Here is a 21,374-nt window from a genome sequence, read left to right on the forward strand (position 1 = left end):
CTTACCTCCTGGCCATTTTGGATGTTAAGTAGAGCGGAATTCAATGAATTCAAAGACGTCGGTATCTCAGAAGCATAACGTTGATTCTATAGGGAACATCAAATTCATTTAGTTGGGATAAAATAATATGATTTAGTCGATGTAAACGACCTCGGTAAGTTTATATATTTAGTAATTTCATTAGACGCATTTATGGCTAATAATGATAATATTCATTATTGTATGATAAAATCAATTAGTTCATACAGACAGAGTTACCAACGGATGGCCAGATTGGTGTGAAATACTAATACTATATTTCTTATTTTACTAACCACATCCAAGAGCGATTTAGTGCGGTGCCCGCGATGAAGAATGGAGATGCAAGCCGGGCAGTTGGTCCGCTTGCAGTTTAGGCAGTACATGTTTTTCAGCATGCGGTGCTGATGGCATTCATTCTTGGTGGGCAGTGTGAAGAACTGGTTGCCCACCCGTAATCCCTTTCGGGATTGGGACTCCTGTGTGATTTGAAAGACGTGCGACTTCAGGACGCGACTGTGGTTGTGGACCGCCTCGAAACAACGTCGGCAATAGGAGGCATTGCACTGCCTGCACTCCCCGTTGGCTATCGCATTGCCACATTCGCTGCATTTGATGGCCTGGACAACCTCTTCGCTGATGGAGCTGAGGGTCAGGGATTTATTCGTCGTTTCCGAGGCGAATCGGCGGAAATAACTAAGGCTGCTGGTTTCCCCCAGCACATGGTAGTTTAGTTCGTAGTAGTCCCGCACATTGGCAGAGGATTTCTTTGCCGGATCCTTGGACTTGATCGTTGGGGAAGCCGGTGTCTGGCACACGGCGCACTTAAGATCCTGGTGATTGCTCCACACGCAGCTCTCGCAGAGATTATGGCCACAAGGCAGCAGAAAGGGACGATAACTCTCTGGTGAAATAGGGTAAAATATGTATTTAAATATATTTATTTTAAATATTAAAATTTTTCAACAAATTTCTGTAACTTTTGTTATTTTTTGTTTTTAAAAATATAATTAATATGTAAAGTGTTACAAAGAAGTGTTTTGTATGGCAAGGAAAAATGAAAATATCGTTTTTCCCCTCCGATAGCATTTTTCAAAGTTTTTTTTACAATGTTTAATGTTTAGAAAAACCACACCAAAGAGAACTGAGAAATGCATGGAGTAACTTGAAACCCTTTATAACGGAGTAGAGATGACAATTCGGCATTTTTCGCTTTTGGAAATCTTGATATTATATCAAATGCTAAGAAGCTCTGCTTAAATATCATTTATTTAAAGACTTAGTATGACACACAATTATTTTATTTAGTTCCAATAAGAACTAAGCATTTAATTCTTTGGTTCTCATTGGATTTTTCTTGAACACTTTTGTCCAGATTTCAAGCTGGCAACACTGTTCACAGACGCTTCATTCACAAACACACACAATATACAAAAAATTGCGCCCAAGAAGTCTCAAATGTTTAAAAACTGTGAAGCCAATGTAAAGTTCATGATTTCCTTCGTTTATCATTAAACTATTTATCTTACCATCTCCTTCATTTTTATTATATGAGTAAGTATAACATTTCGAGCATTTTGGGCAGCGTAGAAGATTCTGCAGGTTGGACGCCACAAACTTGCGATCAAAATGCTTTACACCACTGTCGTCGGCAATCATTTTGATTGAAAGATAACACAAATCGACATCAAACACTATATTTTTGTATATTTTATTTGTTTATTTGAGGAATTTTTTTAAGAAACCCAGTTTTCAAACGCGAAACTATTTAGCAAGCACGCCGGCGAATGAGAACAGAAAGAGATGGAGGTGGTAAATCATCGATGTTTATATCGATAGACTAGATCAGGGAGCAATCGATGTTTCGATATTTTTAAAGATTCATCTTGAACGAATGGGAAAAAATTTAAATAGTAATGTTTTGACAAAGCCCTTTTTTTAAGATGATGCAAAGATACTTACTTTCATCAACTAAATAAATAGATCAACCTTTTGCACATTAAATAATACATTTTCCCAAAAAAGCCTTTATTCCATAAACTGAAAATTTGAATCCAAACCGTTTTACAAAAATGGTTTTTATAAATCTTTCAACCTAAACACCGAATTATCCGAACATGGAATCCATTATAGTGTTCTCGCGCTGTCTTCGGTTAGCCTCATCCTGCTTAAACCTTCGAAGCTCCTCGTACACAGGATCATCTGTTTCCAATTCATATCGGCAAAGGGGACAGGAATTGGTCTGGGTAGAAGAAAAAGATAATGGGTATTTAAATTTTAGATTGTGATACTTTTTATTTTTAAATATATTCTTTATTTTTACATAGCATTACCTTCTTCAGCCAAAGCAGGATGCACTCCTCGTGGAACTCGTGCTTACAGGGAAGGATCTTGTACTTCTCGCCCTCCTGAGCAGGTTCCTTGCAAACGGAGCACTCCAAATCTCCGCCCACTTCCGATGCGAGAATTTCGTGGACCGGAAGCTCTGCTATCGCTCGCTTGGAGGCCTCTGGCACCTCGATCTCCATGTCGATGCCATTCATTATGGCCAACACCTGGAGACGTCGGAAATTTCTGGCCAAATCATTGGCTCCCTCCGGTCCAGTGGGTTCATGTCCCAGTTCCTCGAAGTAGTCCGACATGGCTGCAATTGTCGTAGCAGAAATCGTAGTTGATAGCTTGATAGTAAAGGCCCCACATCCCAGATTTCTTGAAAGCTACTAAACGAAAGATTTTCCGAAACCTTATGATCTTTAAAATATATTTTTATATACTGTTTTTAATTTGGCAATTAAGTTTAGGAATATCTAAAAAAAACTTTTTATTTCGATACTAAACATTTTTTTTAAACAACTTGGAATTGAAAAAATCAAAATATTTAAATCCACCCATCATTTTTGAAAAATGTATCTAAAAATTCCAACAGATCTTAAAACAACACACGGATTATTAGGAGCCAAATGTTATTTTTATTTCAATTTCGAGTTTCTCGTATACATTTGATAACAGTCAATCCGGGCTAAAACTCCATTAGATTAACTTTATTACACCAACATTATTGCTAAATGTCTAAGAGGTCTTTGCATTTAAAACGCTTGCAAGTAATATGTTTTTTTTTATGCCTAGAATTATTTCTTTAGTGGCTGGCAGTCCAGCAATGCATTTTAAAAAGTCTAAAATTACAGGCAAACACTGGCTTCTTTTATACGTGAGCATAGGTAGGAGACCATCAGGTCGATGGTTTACTGTATTAATGAGGAAGAGCTAAAATTTACATCTCAAGAATGCTGTTTCGTTTCAAGCTGTAAGGTTTTTTATCGGTTTCTTTTGAGCTTCATAAAGATGAAAAATTTCAAAATAGCTTAATTCTTAAAAAATTGAATTATTAGAGTAGTGAACTAGCGACCGGTGTTAATAAATACGTTTTTTCAAGGGATCAAAATTAAGAAATTATAATCAGAATTTGTTTTTTAAATAGGGCTGTCAACTAACGTTTCACGTTCCTTATTTTTCCCCAACTCCAATTTTAAAATCTAAACTTCAAATTCCTTTTTCAACATAAAAACAGGCCAATAAAAACACAAAATGTAATTCTTTTTTCGTTTCTTGTTTTTTTGTGATTTTCTTTCTTTAACTATATGATGTTTAATAATATTCATTTTTAAAGTAATTGATTTACGATTTACTTCAAGGTAGTTACAGAGCTTGAATTATAACTTCTACTCTCCTGTTCTCTCTCGGTATCTTCCTCTGGCCTCACTTAAAGATTAAATCCTTTTGCGATCTTATCAAAAACTCATACAGTGGGTATACAGAGTAGAGTGATAAATTATAATAAGGTAAAATATAAAATAATAAGAGTAAAACAAAAACAAGACTTAGGCGCTAGGCTTTACAAATTAGTAGTTTAGATTGCTAGAGAATAAATTAGAGGCGCCTGGCGGGGGAGCGATCGGTAATCGGTAAATGATATATAAAGGCAGGACTACATCAGGATCTACTGATTTCAGTGGGCTAATTAAAAACAAGAGCTATATATAGATATATATGTGTGGTGTATGTACAGAGCTACTTAAAGACGAACGAAACGAAAACGAATAAGTACACGATTCTTCAATTACTTTAGCTACTTTAGCGGGGCCAAAACAAGTGGGCGATTGCGGGTCCAGGGGCGGGGCACATGGATTAATTACAATGCGCAAAGGATTTTTATAGTAGGTAAGGCATATATAAAACTTCAGGGTGGGCCGATTTTCTGGTTGGATAAATAAATATGGAAATATTTCAACTGATTGGTAAGTGTATCGAGCACCTATATTTCCTGACTGACATTAAACCCATAGTTTTTGAAATAATATTATACCAATAGCTTCGAAAATCTAATTCTCCCCACGTAATCGATATCAACCAAAATCGACCCATCCTTTTAAACATATATATGTTTGTATAGTTTCTCTATATAGTAAACGATCAGCTCGCGTTAAGATCTATCACTAGCATATACAGTTAGTTCTAGTCTAGTGCTAAAAGCAGCAAACGGCAACGGCTCTCCAGTTGGGAATCCCGAATCCAGATCCCGAACCCTCCTGGCCTTACGTATCATCAGACTGGCTTGGTTTTAATCAGGGATGGTGGTGCTGTAGTGGTGTTTGGGATGCTCTTGTGATGGGTTAGGGTTGACTGTGATCCATGCTCCAGGGCAGATCACTAGTCCGTGATGGAGATCTGCGCGTAGCCAACAAGCGATCGTTCGTCGGGCACCTCGCCCGGCTGCACGCCGGAGCTCAATTGGAAAGTAATCGTTTTCATCGTGGCACTGGCCGCTATCAGTTGGTCCAGATGCTGGGCCATCGGGTGAGTGTCCAGGGCATCAACGAGACCCGCATCCACAAGTTCCGTAGCGATGCCTTCGGCCGTGTCCTTGCCCACCACGAACTCAAACCGAATGTCGTGGAGTTCGCGACGCAAGTTGCGCATGCGCAGGACAAGATTGACTGGTGGCGCCTCACCGGCAGATTCGCTGGGTAATGGTAATTGAGCCAGGCCAGCTGTTAGCTCTTGAGCGGCGGCGGCAGCAGCTGCTGCGGGAGCTCCAGGCGTCACTGTGGCTGAGGAAACACTATGGGTTATTTCGGGCGACGGTTCTTCCCGGTCGCTGTCCGAGGAGTCGGCTCTTTCGAGCCGATTTATGGGCCTATCCTCGGAGTCCGAATCCGAGGATGGATGTTTTCGGCCACCTCCAGATCCTGAGCCGGAGACAGAGCCGCCATTGTCCTCCTCTTCGCTGGACCACACCCATTCACCCGTCACCGTGCGATGAAGACGACCCGATGCACCTGGCTGTCGTTTCGCAGCCTTGTGAACCCTGGTCTCCATGCTGGGTCCGGATTGCAGTAACGTCTGGGTGAGATACTTGCGATCCTTGGCCTTCTTAAAGAAGGCGTGCTTCAGCAACTCACTAGCTGTGGGCCTTTTCGATGGTTCCTTTTGCAAGCACTCGACGATCATCTTGCGGAATGTCTTGCCATAGGCCTTGTACTGATCCTTATCATCGGCACCCGTGTCCAGGGTGGGCGGATCATTCTGCAGGGTCAGCATAAGCACCTTCATGGGCGGGTATTTGTGATATGGTGCCGTGCCCGTGGCCATTTCGATCGCTGTGATGCCAAAGGACCAAATGTCCGCCTTGAAATCGTAGCCATGATCCTGCTCCATCACCTCGGGGGCCATCCAACAGGGTGTGCCCACAAAGGTATGGCGCACCTTCTGCCTGGACAAATCCCGGCCAGTGGCCAACCAGGCACTCACGCCAAAGTCAGCGATTTGAATGGTGCCATCATCGCCTATCAGGATGTTGCCCGCCTTGATATCTCGGTGAATCTGCCCGTTAGAGTGAAAGTACTCCAGTCCCTTCAGAACCTCCTTGAGTACCGTGGCTATGGTGGCCTCGTCAAAGACGCCCTGTTTGCAATTCGACGTCCTCATCTTGTGCTTGATGATGTCCAGCAGAGAACCACCTTCCAGGAGTCGGAGGACCAGCCAGAGCTCTTCCCTCACCACAAACGAGGTGTGATAGGTCACAACGTTCTCGTGAAAACAAGAGGACATGGCCTGAATCTCCTTGAGCAGCTCGTCCATCGACGTGTTCCACTTTTCGAGGTTGATGCGCTTAATGGCGCACTTCTCGTTCCTTGGGATACAGTAGGCGCCATGGACGACGGCAGTGGCACCCACACCAATGACATCCCTCAGCTCGTAATCGTCCTTGGAGTTGGGCCAGGGCTGTTTCTCTGGCGGCACGGCAGCTCCTGGCAGGGTTGCTGCTCCAGCCACATTATTGCTAGACAAATTGGCGGGTATGGAGGTCATGCTCCTGCTTCCGGTTCCGTTTCCAGCGGCGGTTGTGTGTGGTGGCGGGGTTCCTGGACGTCGTCGGTTGTTTATAGCCGGCTGACTCTGCGATCTCGTGGTATTTCGTGGACGTGGTTGCTTCGATATTGGTGGGGTTTTACGGGGCTCTTCCTTTTTTATTGGATGAAACTCCTCCTCCTGTTTTCGTATCGGATGAAACTCCTCGTCTTGCTGCCGGTAAACGGATGGATGCTCGTTTTCCGATTCCCTCTGCTGTTCTTGCTCCTTTTTCTGTACTTTATAGCTGCCCGAGTTGGAACTTTCTCTGTGCTCTTCCGAGTGTTCCTTTTTTGGACTGTGCTGCTGCTGATCTTCCTTCTTGGCAAAGCAACCAAAGATTCCTGTATCCTTCGGATCTCTTTCTTGGGATTCTTTGCTTGGGTTCTGGTTGTTGTTGTTGTTGGCGATGTGTGCCACCTCTGCAAGAGGAGAAAAGATCAGAACGGGGTAAAGTAGGGGCCTTGCCTTGGTATATCTTTTAAAAAGCAACTGATCTACAGGGGAGATGATCAACGAGCTGCTCAAGGAAGAATCAGGGAGTCTAGTTGTGATAATTAGAAAGATAACAAGGAAACCAGGAGCCAAGGGCATGATGTGGAAAGGATTTAAAGATGGCCATAAATGCATTTTTTGAAATATTCGATAGTTTTCCGTGAGAAATGAGTTATTAGTAATTTTTTTTTTGGATTATTCATTATTTAAACATTAAAGAGTAAGTTTTATAATTCAAAGAACACTATCTAAATAAAATATAATCTCGACCAGTTCTGAGAATTAAATAAATTATTTCTCAGAACGTACATTCATATTATTCGACATTTTTCCGTGATAAAATTGGGTCATATCTACAAAGAATAATTTAAGAATATAACAATAAACCAAAAACAAAAATTACTTTATTGTTGTCGGGGGAATTACCCCGACACGTTTTGAAAAAAAAAAAACAAACGTTTAACGCCTGACACATGCCGTACTGGGGAATTGTATTGTACCGCTCACCGCCCCGACGCTTTATGCTAAATTTTTCCACGTTTTGCTGATAAGATTTTGCTTCATGAATATAATGTGCGAAGTGTACACAATTTTTCAGGCCATTACTGTCAAGCGAACGTTCAACTTTGGACGCCCTCGACTGTATAAGTGAGATCTGCTCTCTTAAAAATCTTCTCCTCTCTTTCCACCAAGCAGCATAAGAAAAAGTTCAATCGCATGGAATGGAATGAATGAAAGGGGGAGAGGGAAGAGAGACAGAGAGAGGAGTGTGCGAGCGGGACCAATGACCGCATTGAGCTATTTATAGCAACAAATAAAAACAACAACCAAAATAACTGAGCTACAACAAAGATAATGTGTGTGGAAATTGTAATTAAGTTTTCAAGCTAAAATGTTTACAATTCCTGCTTTTGCTTTTCCTCTCTCTCTCTTCATTTTTGATTACATCAAAAAAACACGATAAGCTTGCGGTTGAAAACGGTAAAAGAATAACCGCAATTCGATAACTGTGACAGCAGCGATAAAGAAAACTCGATTCCAGTTATCGGACGTGTCATGTGCCACTTAATTAAACCAACTAACTTTTTGGGCCAACAAAATACGTAGCGAGTTTCGCAATTTAACACTTAGACCAAGTCAAATAAAGAATAACGCGCCAGGAAAACAAAAACTAAATGTTTACACAACAAACAAAATGCGAAGAGAGAGGGAGACAGGAAACGGCCTCTAAAAAAACACTTGGCAACCAAAAAGAAACTAAGAAAGCTAATTTAAGCAGACAGCTATTTTTTAAATGAACAAAACCAAATATAAATGTTTTTTAATAAAAAAAAAAGGAAACAGAAATACAAACGAAAGCATTTAGGAAACTAAAAAAAACTGGTTTTATTTTTATTTAATAGTTAAAACAACGATTTATGTATCATATATTTTGTAATCTTTTCTTGAACCGAAAAAACTATGACAAATCTTTATTTAACTGGAAATTGTGTTCAAATTTTTCTTATTTTGTGCAGACAAATTTCATAATAAATCAATATCAGAAGAGAGAGAGAGAGAGGGAGAGCGCGAGAGAGACTCGATCATGTGCAACTGATAAGCATTGTCACACGACTTCACACACACGCACACACTTGGCAGTTCAATAAATTTTCATTTGAGCTTTATTGATTTCACGCTGAAGAAATCAAAACAATTTACGCAAAATGCAGAAGAATTAATTACACGATTTATGATGCTGCTCCTGCTACTTTTTTTTTCTGCTCCACGCACGCGCGCCTTCCAGATTCGAAATATTCCGTTCCCTTGCCGTTCCGTCCGTCGCGATCTCTCGTCTGGGAAGCGAATCGATCGTTCCAAAAGCCGCGCAACGAATGAGCGCGCAAAAGCAGAGCAACAAACGCAACGGCAAAGCCAACACCAAGACAGCGCAGTCGACGCCGACGTCGTAACAAGTGCGCCAACAAGAATAAGAGAAAAACAAAGAAGGGTCGAGATATCCGACTTTCAGATGCCCTAACCACTACCCAAAGACCTGACAAAAAACTATCTGAATACATGTTAGTTTACCAAAGATGTCCATTTATGCTCTACGACGGATATACTACAAAGTCAAAAATAAACCTTTTTAGATTAATAGAAAAACTTCTTAACTTTCATGAGTAAAGGGTATTAAATAAGTTTAAAAAACCGAAACTAGAAAAATACAAAAATAAATGTATTGAGCAAATATCAACAGCGTGAAAGAGGGAGGTAGGGTGGTGGTGGTGCTGAGGCGCCGGTCTGCTGTTGCACGAAGAAGAGAATGAGGAAGAAGAGAGGCAAAGAGCGCCAGAGCGGGTTAAGCTGTCGCACAGTGGATCAAATAAAGCTTTCATTTTAAACTTAAAAAAAATTAAAGTTAAATTTCAAAATCTGTATTAAAAAAATTTTCATTTTTATTAAAAAGATACATTATTTATTTTAAAAAAATTGTATACAAAATTAATTTAAAACCTTAAAAAAATGATTTTGCATTACAGAATTTGTAAATAAGATCCAAATCATTTTTGTAAAATAGTATTTGCATGTGAAATAGACAATGCTGTTCCATGGCCACTATTACCATTTGTAAGGTTTTCCTTTTGTTTGCCCCCACATACTTTCCCTCCACCTTGTGTACTCGGATTTTATCAGCTCTGACGCGCACGATAAGTTAAAAACGTTTCCAGCGGCAATAATAACAACAAGCGAAAACAATTAGCAACAATAAAGACCGAAAGTCCCAAAAAGGGGAGCATAGATACAACAGACGTATGTGCTTTCCATACCGCACCCAGATACAAAAGTGGAATCTAGTATCTCACTCTCTTTCTCTGCTTTTTCCATTTCGCTATCTCAATGGGTAAGATAACTGGGTTAACTGAATGGAAAGGGGGTTAATTTGTGGGGGGTTGGGGACCCCGAGGCCCATACAGTCATCATGGAAAATTCGTAGATTGCATCCACAAAAGCGCCCAGGCAGACAATATAGATACAAATGTATCTTTGTATCTATAGGTGGATTATGGGATCGGCAGTTTGCATTGGCCATAGCGCGAAATTCTTTTCTGCTCTGCATAAAAATGCGCCATCGTCAAAGACCGAAGACTAAAGACTTATAAAAATAAGATATTCGCACACACACCATACTGATTTTTGCGTGGTCTGTTTATTTTTAGAACGTCTCCGTCTCGTTTTTCTATTTGCATATAATTTCCAATGCAGTTCGGCCATGGCAAAATGTCTCGAGGGGCGGAAAAAAGGGGGAGGTTTTTGGTGCTGGCAAACGAAAAAGGTGATCGTCATCTCCGCAGTGCGTATAAATCCAAATGGATCGGAAAATGAAGGAGCAGTCGAATAATGGATACTTTTCTTATCTTAATGGAACTAATTTTATGATATAAGACTACTGTATTTTCTGTAGGGTTTGGTATCATTTTCAACATTACTTTTAAGTTTATAAGTTGGAATGCTTTATTTATTTGTTATTATGGTTTGAATAAAGACTGGAAAAATACTAGTCTTTTCTATTTATGGCTAGCTATTACTACCTTTCAGTTTTTTAAAATTACACATATTCAATTTTAAGATTTTTCCATTCCAGTCAATTAAGAAGAAATTTTCCACCCGGATAATTACGACCTTAAAACCAAATGATTCAGTTGCCTAATTACCTCGCAATCCAGCTAATGTCTCCCCATTAAGTCAGGTGGACGGATATATTTAAATCTCTCATTCGGTTAACACATTTTGCGTTTATTGCTCTCTGCGTTTACAAATAAGCGACTGCCTTAATATAGAAGAATCAAATAAATTATGAAAACACTCGTGTGTATTTATAAATCTTCAATGTTGCAATAAATTTAACATAATTTCAATATTGACACATTAACGAGTTGCTTGAACTTTGAATGCAGTTTACAAAACCGTTTCGCATTAATTGTTGACACAGTTCGCATTGAAATCGTGCGTTAAGAATGAAATACTCTTTGCAAATGACTCGATAATATGGCTATACTACATAACCAATGAGTACGGAACATTGCCAAGTGCCCAAGTGACTGTTTGTTTAGATTAGATCTTTAATTTGGCCGCTGGTTGCGACTTTTCAGCACGTCATGTGGAAGAGTAATTGATTCCTTGTTTTTGCATTTAGTTGCCGTTGCGAATTCAGAAATATACTTTTTGCACTGGCATTGATAAATTCATCTAGCGTACTCATTGAGATCTTTTCGTGTTCCGATTTTTGCTGTTGGTTCCAAACGATCAATCAGGGTAATGGGAAATATATTTGAATATTTTTCATGGGGAAAAAAAATCTATAAATCTACATTTCTTTTCTATATAACACATTTATATTTAAATCAAGTCACCACTCTTAAGTAAATTATAAATCTCTTTTTGACATATTTAAAGGCCTTTTTGTGGCAGTTATTTTTTAATTTAATAATCCAGAGCCTGACTAGAAATAAATCACAAACAGAATTCGGGAAATTCCCTGTCCGTAATCAGTTTTCGCAATTTAAGTTGCTAAGCCAATGAAGCACACACAAAATTTTAAATTCACCCTCCTATCTATCAAGCAGGTATCATTTATTTAGATATTTGCATTAGGCCATATACATGCATTATTTTTGGATTATAAAATGACAAATGCGGGGCATATGAGAAATAACTTTCAGCGATAACACAAAAATTGAAATTAGTTTGGTAACCCAAAAAAGGGGGGATGCGCTTGTGAAACTCGTTGAAAAGTTTGAGTGTTGGAAATTTAACTTGATAAAGTGATGCATGTTTTAATATCTCATAATTTCAACCCACTTTGCTTGAGGCACACCAAGTTTAGTAACTGCATTTTGTCTAATTGTCACTTATTTTAGAACTGGAATTTTTCAGTTTTAATGTTTTTCAGCTGTGATTTTCACTGCGGATCTACTCTCGATCACACACGACACTTGAGAATGACTGAGTTGAGTTATCAAAGGAACTGCGATTGGGATTCGATCCGATTGCAGTTCTAAATCGCATTGCTCGCGATCGCTGAGTGGGCCGCTCCTCCAGCGCGAAAATCACAAATTCGACTGAACTTCACAAATCGTTGTAATCAAACATTTAAAATGAACATTTTTTTTTTCGTTTAGCAATAAACAACAATAAAAATTAAATAAGCTCTACAAATGGCGGAACACGACGACAGGCAGCAGCGGAGCAATAACAATGATACTATAGAAAAAACGCCGTCGCCGATCGACGAAATAAATGTGCGAAATTTTGCCGCCTCCATCAACGCGTCGGCGTTAGTTAGTAGTAGTTAGTAGTTCAGTATCCGCCTTTGTATCTGTATCTATATCTGTATCTGTATTTGTATCTGTATCTATATTGGCTGACTTTAGTTCGGATTTGACGGGCTTTATGACCAAAGCCCAGCTGGTAAGTAATTTGCATGAGTGATTGCCCCTGTCCACAACTTAAAATACCTTTGGCAGGGGATTTTCCTAGAAATTTCGGTTTCTATTTACGTTCTCGTTAGTTCTATTGGGTTTGTAGCAGTGATTTTCAAATAACAATCACAAATTTGCTATTTTAAATGCTTTTTAGGTAGATACATTTGGTTAAAGAGTTATTATAAATATATTATCATTAATATTCAAAAAGATATTTTAAAAAGGTTTCTTTCTTATTAGGAAAATAAATCCTGTCTCTTAAAAACCTTTACCTACGCCTTTCTACCATATTTACCTAGTTTTTAGCATCACTGTACCCAGGTAATTTTTCTTTAACAAAAAGACATGCGCAAGTTTGATGTTATTATTATTTTAGCAATTTGCATACGGCTTATAGGAGGTGTATATTTAAATTCTTGTTTATAGTCAAAATGCTCTTCTTGTTCCCCTTTTTTTTGGGGGTTATATTATTTTTAACAAGGGAATTTGTTGTATCCAAGCCAACAAACGTTGAAAGTCGAAATGTGTGAAATTTGTCAGGCTGTGCAAATCGTAAATATATCTATATCTCTACCCGTGGCTTACTTTTTATGCGCACCGGCAATACGAGTCAAGTGATCAAACGCCCTCAAAAAACAAATTTCTTTTGACACACAAAGAGCGCAAAAAAGAAGCCGAAAACCTGCGATTTAATTAGCGCCCAATGGTTTATGACACGTGTGTGGGCGGGCCAAAGGTTGATCGCTCCTGAACCCGTACACTTTAGTTCCTATATGTACTATATACCATGTGCAAGGCGTTGGTCAATAACTTTTGTGAAATGTTCTCTTGCGTGACGTCGGTGACATCAAAATGAGGGAAAACTCATGAATGACCACAACAAGTTGGGGGCCAGCTATAATGAATGAACCAAAGCGAACCTAATTCGTATAGTAAAAACTATAGTGGATATATATACATATATAAGCAGCTACGACACTAGATGACATTTATAGCCAAGTGTTTGGTCTATAAAATACCGCCTACTTAACAGGTATAGCTTTTCTTGACGTCTATTATAAATACGTTTAAATTTCACTTTTTGGGATCTACTTGTAAATTTTAAATTAATCTTCATATATTTCTTTTGTTCACTGGGTTTTAATAAAACATTCCATTGCTTCTTCCGGAGAATCAAACTACTACGCCAACCTATTAAGAATATATTTTTAAATATATATATCTCTTGGCTACCAATCGACGCGATGGTGCTCGTGAAACTTTATACATTTTTATAAACAAATGTGTATATATTTCTTAAAACAATTCAAAAAATTTGCCATGTGCCATCTCCCATCAGCTAAATCAAAGCTCACATGTTCAGTTCAATTTGCTGGTCAACATCTCATGTGATTTCCCTCGCAGTCGGTCGATTTCTCAAGGCAAGGACGTTTGGGACTTTTGCACTCGACAAAAAACACTTTTCGCACAGTAAATTAAAAACATAGCCGTAAATAAATCAATATTCTTGGACGCAAATTGTTTTGCCCAGTTCGAGGGTATTTCAGTTCAAAGAGTTCAAAAAGCTGCGCAAATTGCAGGAAGTAAATGTTTGGGGAAGAGATATGACAAAACTTATAATAGGTTTCAAAACTTTAAATTATTATTCAAAATGATAATTAAATGTATATATCATTAATTGCCATTTCTTCTTATAGACAAAGAAATCAAGGTTTTGTTCAATTGAAAACCCCATTTTTCATGTGAAAAGTTGAAAAACTTTTAAAGCAGATCTTTTTGATTGTTTTGTTTATTACGAATTAAAGTTTCTTGTTTAAAAACCAAATAACAATTGGTCTTAATAACAATTGGGGTTCAGTTAATTGAGGTTTCTGGTTACAAAATCAATTTATAAATATGGAAAAAGAACTGGCTCTTTACTGTTTATCAACGCTTTTAAGAGGAAGACGAGTATGAGGCTCTCCACTCAAAGTGAATTTGTTATACAATGCAGGTTAACCTTGCCGCAAGCCACACAATCGAGAGATTTAATGTTGCCCCCTCAATATGCAAAAATAAAAATGGAAAAAAAAGAAAGAAATCGTTAAGCCGAGACGGCGAGATGACAATGCCTAAAAATAGCAATCGCAATTGAAATGTCGTTCCACATTAAGCCGGGAGCCCAGTTATAGTTTCGTTCTTTCTCTTGCCATTGTGGCTAAATTTAATCGCTGAACGTCACGTTGAGTGGGTAGGAAATGCTGCACAGATCGTTCAGATACTATATGCTATAGAAAGGGGGAAGCTCTGTCGATCCCTCAGTGCAGAAATTGTAAATTACAGGCGGTCGGAGCACAGAACGAGGCAAGTTCAAAGTCAAAATAGCAATTGAACGAGCGGCAGAGAAACAAGTCTGCCTGTCAGTCAGTTCAGCATGATCATGATCATCATTAAAATCATCATCATGTTGATCGTACAAGATCATTATGCCAATTTGTTGTTGTTTTTCCGCTCGACCGAGCATGCAAACAAATTAAGACTGAGGGCGCCGTGCCCCGACTAGCGAAATTTAATTAGCATTGCCTCACTGTGCTCGTTTTTCAGTGCACTGCAAAGAAAAACAGGTTATAATATTGGAACAGATATCATAGTTTTAGAAATCAGCAGCCAAGGAATCAGAACTCCAAATAATATAAGAAGTTCTGTTAAGAACCGTATATCATATAATTTTAGGCAGCCCGACAACATTTCTTTTTACGAAATATTAACTTTTCTGCAGTATCCCTAATAATATTTTCTATAGACCTTGTAAAATATATAATATTAATTATATAAAAAAATATATTGATACATTTTTTTAAAAGTTTTTTATCAGTGTATGACTGTCACCGGTTTTTCGTTAGTGAAACGCTTTCGCATGCCCTCCCACACATTTCCGCGTGCTAGCAGTGAGGCAAATTGAGCGATTAGCGCCGAGCAGAACGTGACCCACCGGAAAGGTTCCCCACCCCCTCAGAAACCCACTGTACCTTTTACCTATCTCGATTTAAATTCGATTTTAGATCACCATTTAGATTTGAGTTTCGTCGATTGCACTTCGGTTTAATGCGATTCGTCTGCTTATGGCTATACTTTTATAGAACTGTTCTTTCCTAAGACTAATGACTTATAAATTCCCCTTTCCGATGACTAATTTGTCTGTTGTATTACACAACTAAATCAAACTAAGTTTTTCTTTCCTATTTCTGCGACTTTGACTTTCAAAAACAAATTCAAGCCTTTAAACTTTCTGTAAAAAGAATTTTGAAATCATTTTCTAAGAAGCTTTATTTTACACCTAGTAATCTTTGTATTTTGCAATTCATATAAAGGAATTGAATTTTTAACTAAGAAGCCAGTTAATGCTTGCATTTTTAGACTACATCTATTGCTCTATTAAAATTCAAGTTTAGCTCTTGTTATTTACTTACCAGATCGCCTCTTGAAATCTGTAAAAATAAAGATAATAAAAAGAATTAGAAAATAGTCTCAACTAAGATATTTGCGCAAATATTTGCAAGGTTAAATAAAATAAAAAATACGATAAAAACAGCTTAAATAAAACCCAATTTATTTAATGTACATTTATAAATCGCAAGCAATCATGAAATTTAAATGAAAATCTCTATCAACATGTAAGAAATCGGAAAAGCGAAGCCAAAATATTTTTTTTTAAGAGGGGGCGAATAAATAATAAATAATTAGAGCACATAAATTTTGATTTGTAAATGTGCGAATAATTTATGATACGTTTTCACTGGCGGAGGGGGCATGGAAGCAACTAAAAATAAATGAGTCTCGAATGTGGCCACAAAAGTTATCTTCATGCCAATAAATATAAACTTATCCCGCATGCAAATAAATTATGAGCAGCCGATGGCCACCAGTGCAGCATCGAGATGCCACCAATTTCTGTGCCAAAAGTGGTCATAATACCGAAGCGAAACGTGGGTTTTTTTTTTAGTGGTAGAAGGGGGCAGGTGTGGCACCTGTTGCCACCAATTAAGCGAATGGCGTTTATAAATAATGAAATGGCAAAATAGATCAGAAAATTTTTATCTAGCTGAAGGCAAAAAAAATACAATGTGATCGTCGCCAAAATAAATAGGTAGTAATTAATTGCGCAAGTTTTTCTAGATTTTGTTATTTTCTAAGAATTTTCTTTATATGGTTTGGCTCGCCAATTTAATCTAAAATCATATTTATTGACGTGTTTGTCACATATTGGTGACGTCTTATCAGTATTCAAAAAATCAATATTAATTTAGTCCATAAAGATGACTGTTTATCTTCTTATTTATCTTTATTATCCCCAATTTTATATCACAAAGGGTGTAAAAAGGTTTTTACAAAGAATAATATACACAGAACCTAGGAAATCTTTTATGCAGTACTCAGAAAAAATAAAAGCATATAAGATAAATTATTCGACCATTAATCAAATCACAGTGCTAAATTCTTTATGAACTTTGATATGGCTTTTGCATAGACAAGACAGCTGCGTACTTTAATAACTTGCCATAAATTATAAACAAAGGTTATGCTGCCTATTTCCCACATTCAAAAACAATAACGAAAACAGACGGCACGTGCTGTAAAACCCATTAAAAACATTTTCCGGCCGCATAAAGCGACAACAAAATAGAAAATTGTGAACGTATTAAATACGAAATCTTTGTGGACAACAAAATGACATGCAAGACAAACAAATTGCGCTTAAATTTATGGCAGATGCTTAGATTTCAGTTGTCCTCTCGACAAACAACAAATGCATGATATTAAATGTGGTCAAAGCAAAAAAAGCTCAGTAAATTATTTAAGTGTTTTATGGAAATCAAGGGGGGCAGTGAGTTAGTAAAAGCAGAGTTATTTAAAGTTTAAAATGTTTTTGAAAATTTAATTGTTATCCAAACAAAGCATTTATTATTAATATTTAATTTTGATATTTAAAATTGCTTGTATTGATTTTCTACTGTAAACACTCAGTACCTTGCATTGGGATTAATCTTATCGCCCCTGATTGCTTGCACATACTAATTTATATATAGCCACTTCAACTAATCGGGCTTCAAGTGTGACTATTTTTAGGAGCAACTGTCACAGTTCGACCTCAAAAAGGGTCTTGCCTGGAATGTGTTTCTTAGAATTGCATAAAAAAAACATATATATCTGGAGAATTTAAAGATGATTAATGTGGTATCCAAAGTTCCCTTCAGTTTTGATGGTACAGAACATGTATGTGGGTTACAATCATTTATTAAGAAAATATTTCAAAAATCCCTGATAATTTATTCCGAGTGTAAAGGGTAATAGAAAACAATTGGTGCAAGTGTGAGTCTAGTAAATGGCAATTAGAAAGGGCGACAATTTCACGTGGTTCGCACGATGTCACATGGGCATTGGTCAGTACAATAGAGGACTTATCTAAGCAATCATCGATGATGGGCAAGCACATCGAGCATAAATTGCCGACACGGGATGCAACTAATTAGAAACGCAAATTGGCAATCGGCAAGTGGCACTTGAGCGGAGAACAGGTGTAAATGGCACGATTATGGCATTGTGTTTCTGCGCCTTAAAAGCCCGTTGATCAATCGAATTAGCAGCGGTTTCCAAATCCCATTATTATCGCTTTTAAATGGATTTTTATTTGCCATAGCCACGCGACTCTGGCATGCAGCTAACTTGTGAAATTCTTCGGTTATTAGACAAAAGATATTTTAGGCCAAATGGAAAATACCATTTAAGGGTGAAATAATAATCTTTATGATCTCTTAAAGGATTCAAAAATTGTTGAGTAAATTGAAAACCGTGGAAACACTTATAATACAGCTGGACTACAATTTATTAAACTTAATTTTTCCTAATTTGTCATAAGCTTTTACTATTGTTATTCAGTTTTTACTATTTAGAAATTAAGAAAGACAAAAGAAATCAGTAAGGGGTAGGTGCCATAACTGCGTCTTTATATAGCTATTTGTTCTTAAATACCGATTAGCAATTTCACAATAATATTTTAGTTTTCATAGTTTATAGCAGTTTGTTTTTGTTAAATTGTGCAATCATTACCCGACAATTAACGTATTGACGTTAAAGAGTAAGGTAGTGGTGTATACTCGAAAGCATTTAAAAATTGTAAGACAATTGATATATTTTGATATGATCTTAAATGTTAGGACCACAATTCAAAGTCTTAAGTATCAAAAATTATTTCGACAATAAGATTAAAAAACAAAATCAGTCAAAATGAGTTTACGGAAGATTCTAAAAATCAGTTTTAAAGTCTAATGATAAGATAAATCCAAAACTTCCGCATGGGTACCAAATTGAATTTACCCCTTAACTGAAATTATGGTTAACCTTCAGGAATTAGTGTGTGAAAATTAACCCCAGTGATGTGTACCGACCAAAACTAGTTGCAATAACAACCGGCTGCAATAAAAGATGATAACACGCTAAATGAATGCATATTGCATAATCTTTCGCTATCTGTCCGTCCCTTTCGCTGAATGCAATTGAAAATGCAAATTGCGCGGGAATTTGAAAGAACAGCTGCTGCACCCACAACTGCGAAAATTTCCGAGTGAAATGGGAAAGCAGAAAAAAATAATCGCCACTAATTGAGGACCCGTCCATTTGAAGTTCGTATCAATTAAGAGAAATGCAAGCAATTCAATCAAGTCGGGGCACCGGTACAATATTGCTGGACGCGAGTGTCACCGAAGTACAGCGCGTGTGTTCCAATTCCAGTTGTATGTACAGCAGCGGACATAATTATGTAATTAAATATTTGGTATTATTTTGAAAGTATTTTAGGTATTTTTAGAAGATAAGAAACTTCCTTAATAATAATAATAATAATAATAATAAATATATTAATCAAAGCTTTTTAAAATATTGCTATTTTCTGAACGTTGAAGATATACTTCCCAAACCAGGCTACAGCTAGTATTTTCTTTCTATTTATTATATTTTAAACCTAAAATTTTAAGAAATTATTATTTAACTGCCCCTGCATTAATATTTTGACCTCTGTTGTATGACACGCATAACCTCACACAACTACAAGCGCAGTTACTGAGTCACCCTCGCTCGCGCTCTCCCCACCATTTCTCTCTCTCTCTCGCTCTCTTGACACAGATGACAACAAGCCGGTATTTTCAGACAAATTTCCGCAACGAATGAAATGCTTAAAAGCAGAAGGCCAAAACGAAATCAAACACAAAAAAGCACACAAAAAACAATACAGAATAAGCAGCGGTAGTTTGCTAGAACCAGTTGCAAAACAACAAAAATCACAAGAAATGTGATTTGGGGGTGGGGTGAAAAAGAGAGAGAAAACCAACCTGTTTTTCCTCTGCAAAATCGATGAAAAACCAATCGCCGAAAAAGCAATTTCACACGAGAACTTATCTTGCACCGAATTCGTATTATTCACTAATTGATTTTCTGATTTTTTCGCCTCCTCCTTCGCTCTGCAACTTTTAATTGTATTTGTTGCGAAAAAATTCCACTGCTCTCTCAGCGTGACGAAACGTTTTTTTCAATGTTGTTCTTGCTTTTTGGCTGCTTTGCTGGCGAATTCACCGATTCAATGGAATAAATTCGCCATCCGGATTATCGACAATGTCTTCAGGTGGTATTGCTGAGCTGATTTTGGCCTTCTTTCGAGTTTAATTCACACGAAAAAGTCGAAAAGTCAGCAAGACGAAGCGATTCAACGGCACGGCAAAAACAAATATAATACCGATGCTCCCGATGACCGCTATCGATATTTTTCAGACTTTCACGATAGTACTATCCCATCACTTGTGCGAACTCTTCCCATACCAGTTTGTTTACCATCTGTATACAAAAAGCTTGACGTCTGTAACGTTTGGCGCGCGATTTGAAATTTCTGAATTGGGTGAGAATTTTTGTAATGTAATTAATTAAAATCTTGGAGGGTCTGATATAGGTGAATTGAAAGAAGTTTAAAACTGTAATGACTTTTTAAATTGCATAAGCAATTTGAAGATCGTCGATAGCCAAAATTACTAAAATAAATAAAAGTAGGTACGGGGCTAAATCTCGTCCTACCGAAAATTTTATTAAAAAGATTTACGTAGCATGATCGATCTTTTTTAAATTTAAAATTACTACCTGTTTTGTTATGATATTTGAATGTAATAAATATAATTATTGTAAAAGAAAAATATGATTAATATTTTATTCGATATATGTATATAGAAATATAGATTTTAAAAATTGTATTACATTTTTCCCAGCAGCTAAAAACTAAAACATATGATAGAGACTGCCTGCCATATGAAACATTGCTTTTCGCCAATCCTTGATTTGATGTAAGTATAAGAAAATAGGCATAACAACTATTATAGTAACATTTGTTACAAGGAAATTAATATATTAGTTGAAAAGCTTTGGTTGGCATCATCCCACTCGCTCAACATTTAGAGCGTTTTTAAATGGTAAGCTTGAGTGCTGTAAGTTCCCAGCAGAATGTTAGGGCCATGTTACACCACCACCCACCGCCTCTTATCCAGTTATACCTATGTAAACCGGGAAATGGGTCTAGGTCAAGGTCACAGGGGCCGGCAAACGCCCTTGGGAAGTCGAGTAGCTTCCGAACCAAGATTTATGTACTCCAGATTATTACATGAATAATGGTTTAGGGCAGAACAGCTGGGAAACTTTAAGTTGAAGTTCCCGGGAAGATAAAGGAAGTTCTGGTAATCATAATCCCTGTCTATCCAATGGGTGGGCGTGGGGTCTTCGGCAAATGACCAAAATCCAATCAGTCAACGCTTTGCGACGACGTCTCTGACAAAAACCAATCAACTAAGTGTCCAAGCGCCACGAATTAGCATAAGAAAGAAAGTCCGGCCGAGACTGCAGGGATAATTCCGACGGAGAAACGTAAGAAGTATGGGTTTTGGTCCGATGACCACTGGGTTTGTGCCACCGCCATGA

General features: G+C 37.5%; 2 protein-coding genes across 7 annotated transcripts in view; both read right to left on the reverse strand.

The window, feature by feature from the left end:
• Positions 1 to 1,810, reverse strand: part of qin (tudor domain-containing protein qin) — a 59,765-nt gene extending 57,955 nt beyond the window's left edge. Inside the window, exons 1-3 of the mRNA XM_036822000.3 lie at positions 1,548 to 1,810; positions 315 to 922; positions 6 to 86 (exon numbers count right to left, since the gene is read on the reverse strand). Of these exons, the coding sequence (XP_036677895.3) occupies positions 6 to 86; positions 315 to 922; positions 1,548 to 1,677 (819 nt within the window). The 5' untranslated portion in view covers positions 1,678 to 1,810. The remainder of the gene's footprint in view (positions 1 to 5; positions 87 to 314; positions 923 to 1,547) is intronic.
• Positions 1,811 to 2,008: 198 nt separating this feature from the next.
• Positions 2,009 to 20,178, reverse strand: LOC108020298 (E3 ubiquitin-protein ligase RNF181 homolog). 6 transcript variants are annotated; one of them, XM_036821986.3, is made up of 4 exons: positions 19,751 to 20,152; positions 15,836 to 15,853; positions 2,352 to 2,662; positions 2,009 to 2,260 (listed from the first exon to the last, which is right to left on the reverse strand). In XM_036821986.3, the coding sequence occupies exons 3-4, from the start codon at positions 2,658 to 2,660 to the stop codon at positions 2,126 to 2,128; spliced, it is 444 nt and encodes a 147-aa protein (XP_036677881.2). In that variant the 5' UTR covers positions 2,661 to 2,662; positions 15,836 to 15,853; positions 19,751 to 20,152; the 3' UTR covers positions 2,009 to 2,125. The 6 variants fall into 6 exon arrangements, 5 of the variants coding, with proteins under 5 accessions (XP_036677881.2, XP_036677880.2, XP_065722202.2 ...); XM_036821985.3 differs by lacking the exons at positions 15,836 to 15,853; positions 19,751 to 20,152 and adding an exon at positions 11,764 to 12,007; XR_005015523.3 differs by lacking the exons at positions 2,009 to 2,260; positions 2,352 to 2,662 and adding an exon at positions 6,576 to 6,848 and having other exon boundaries at positions 19,751 to 20,178.
• Positions 20,179 to 21,374: the final 1,196 nt, after the last annotated feature.

This window comes from Drosophila suzukii, chromosome 3, assembly GCF_043229965.1.
Source record: "Drosophila suzukii chromosome 3, CBGP_Dsuzu_IsoJpt1.0, whole genome shotgun sequence".
NCBI classification, from domain to species: Eukaryota; Metazoa; Arthropoda; class Insecta; order Diptera; family Drosophilidae; genus Drosophila; species Drosophila suzukii.

Excerpts from the sequence above, each read along its gene's own strand:
- LOC108020298 (XM_036821984.3), bottom strand. The coding sequence starts at position 11,797 with ATGCAGTTACTAAACTTGGTGTGCCTCAAGCAAA. Across the intron at positions 6,849-11,763 it reads CTTGGTGTGCCTCAAGCAAA|AGGTGGCACACATCGCCAAC; the intron begins GTGGGTTGAAAT and ends CTCCTCTTGCAG.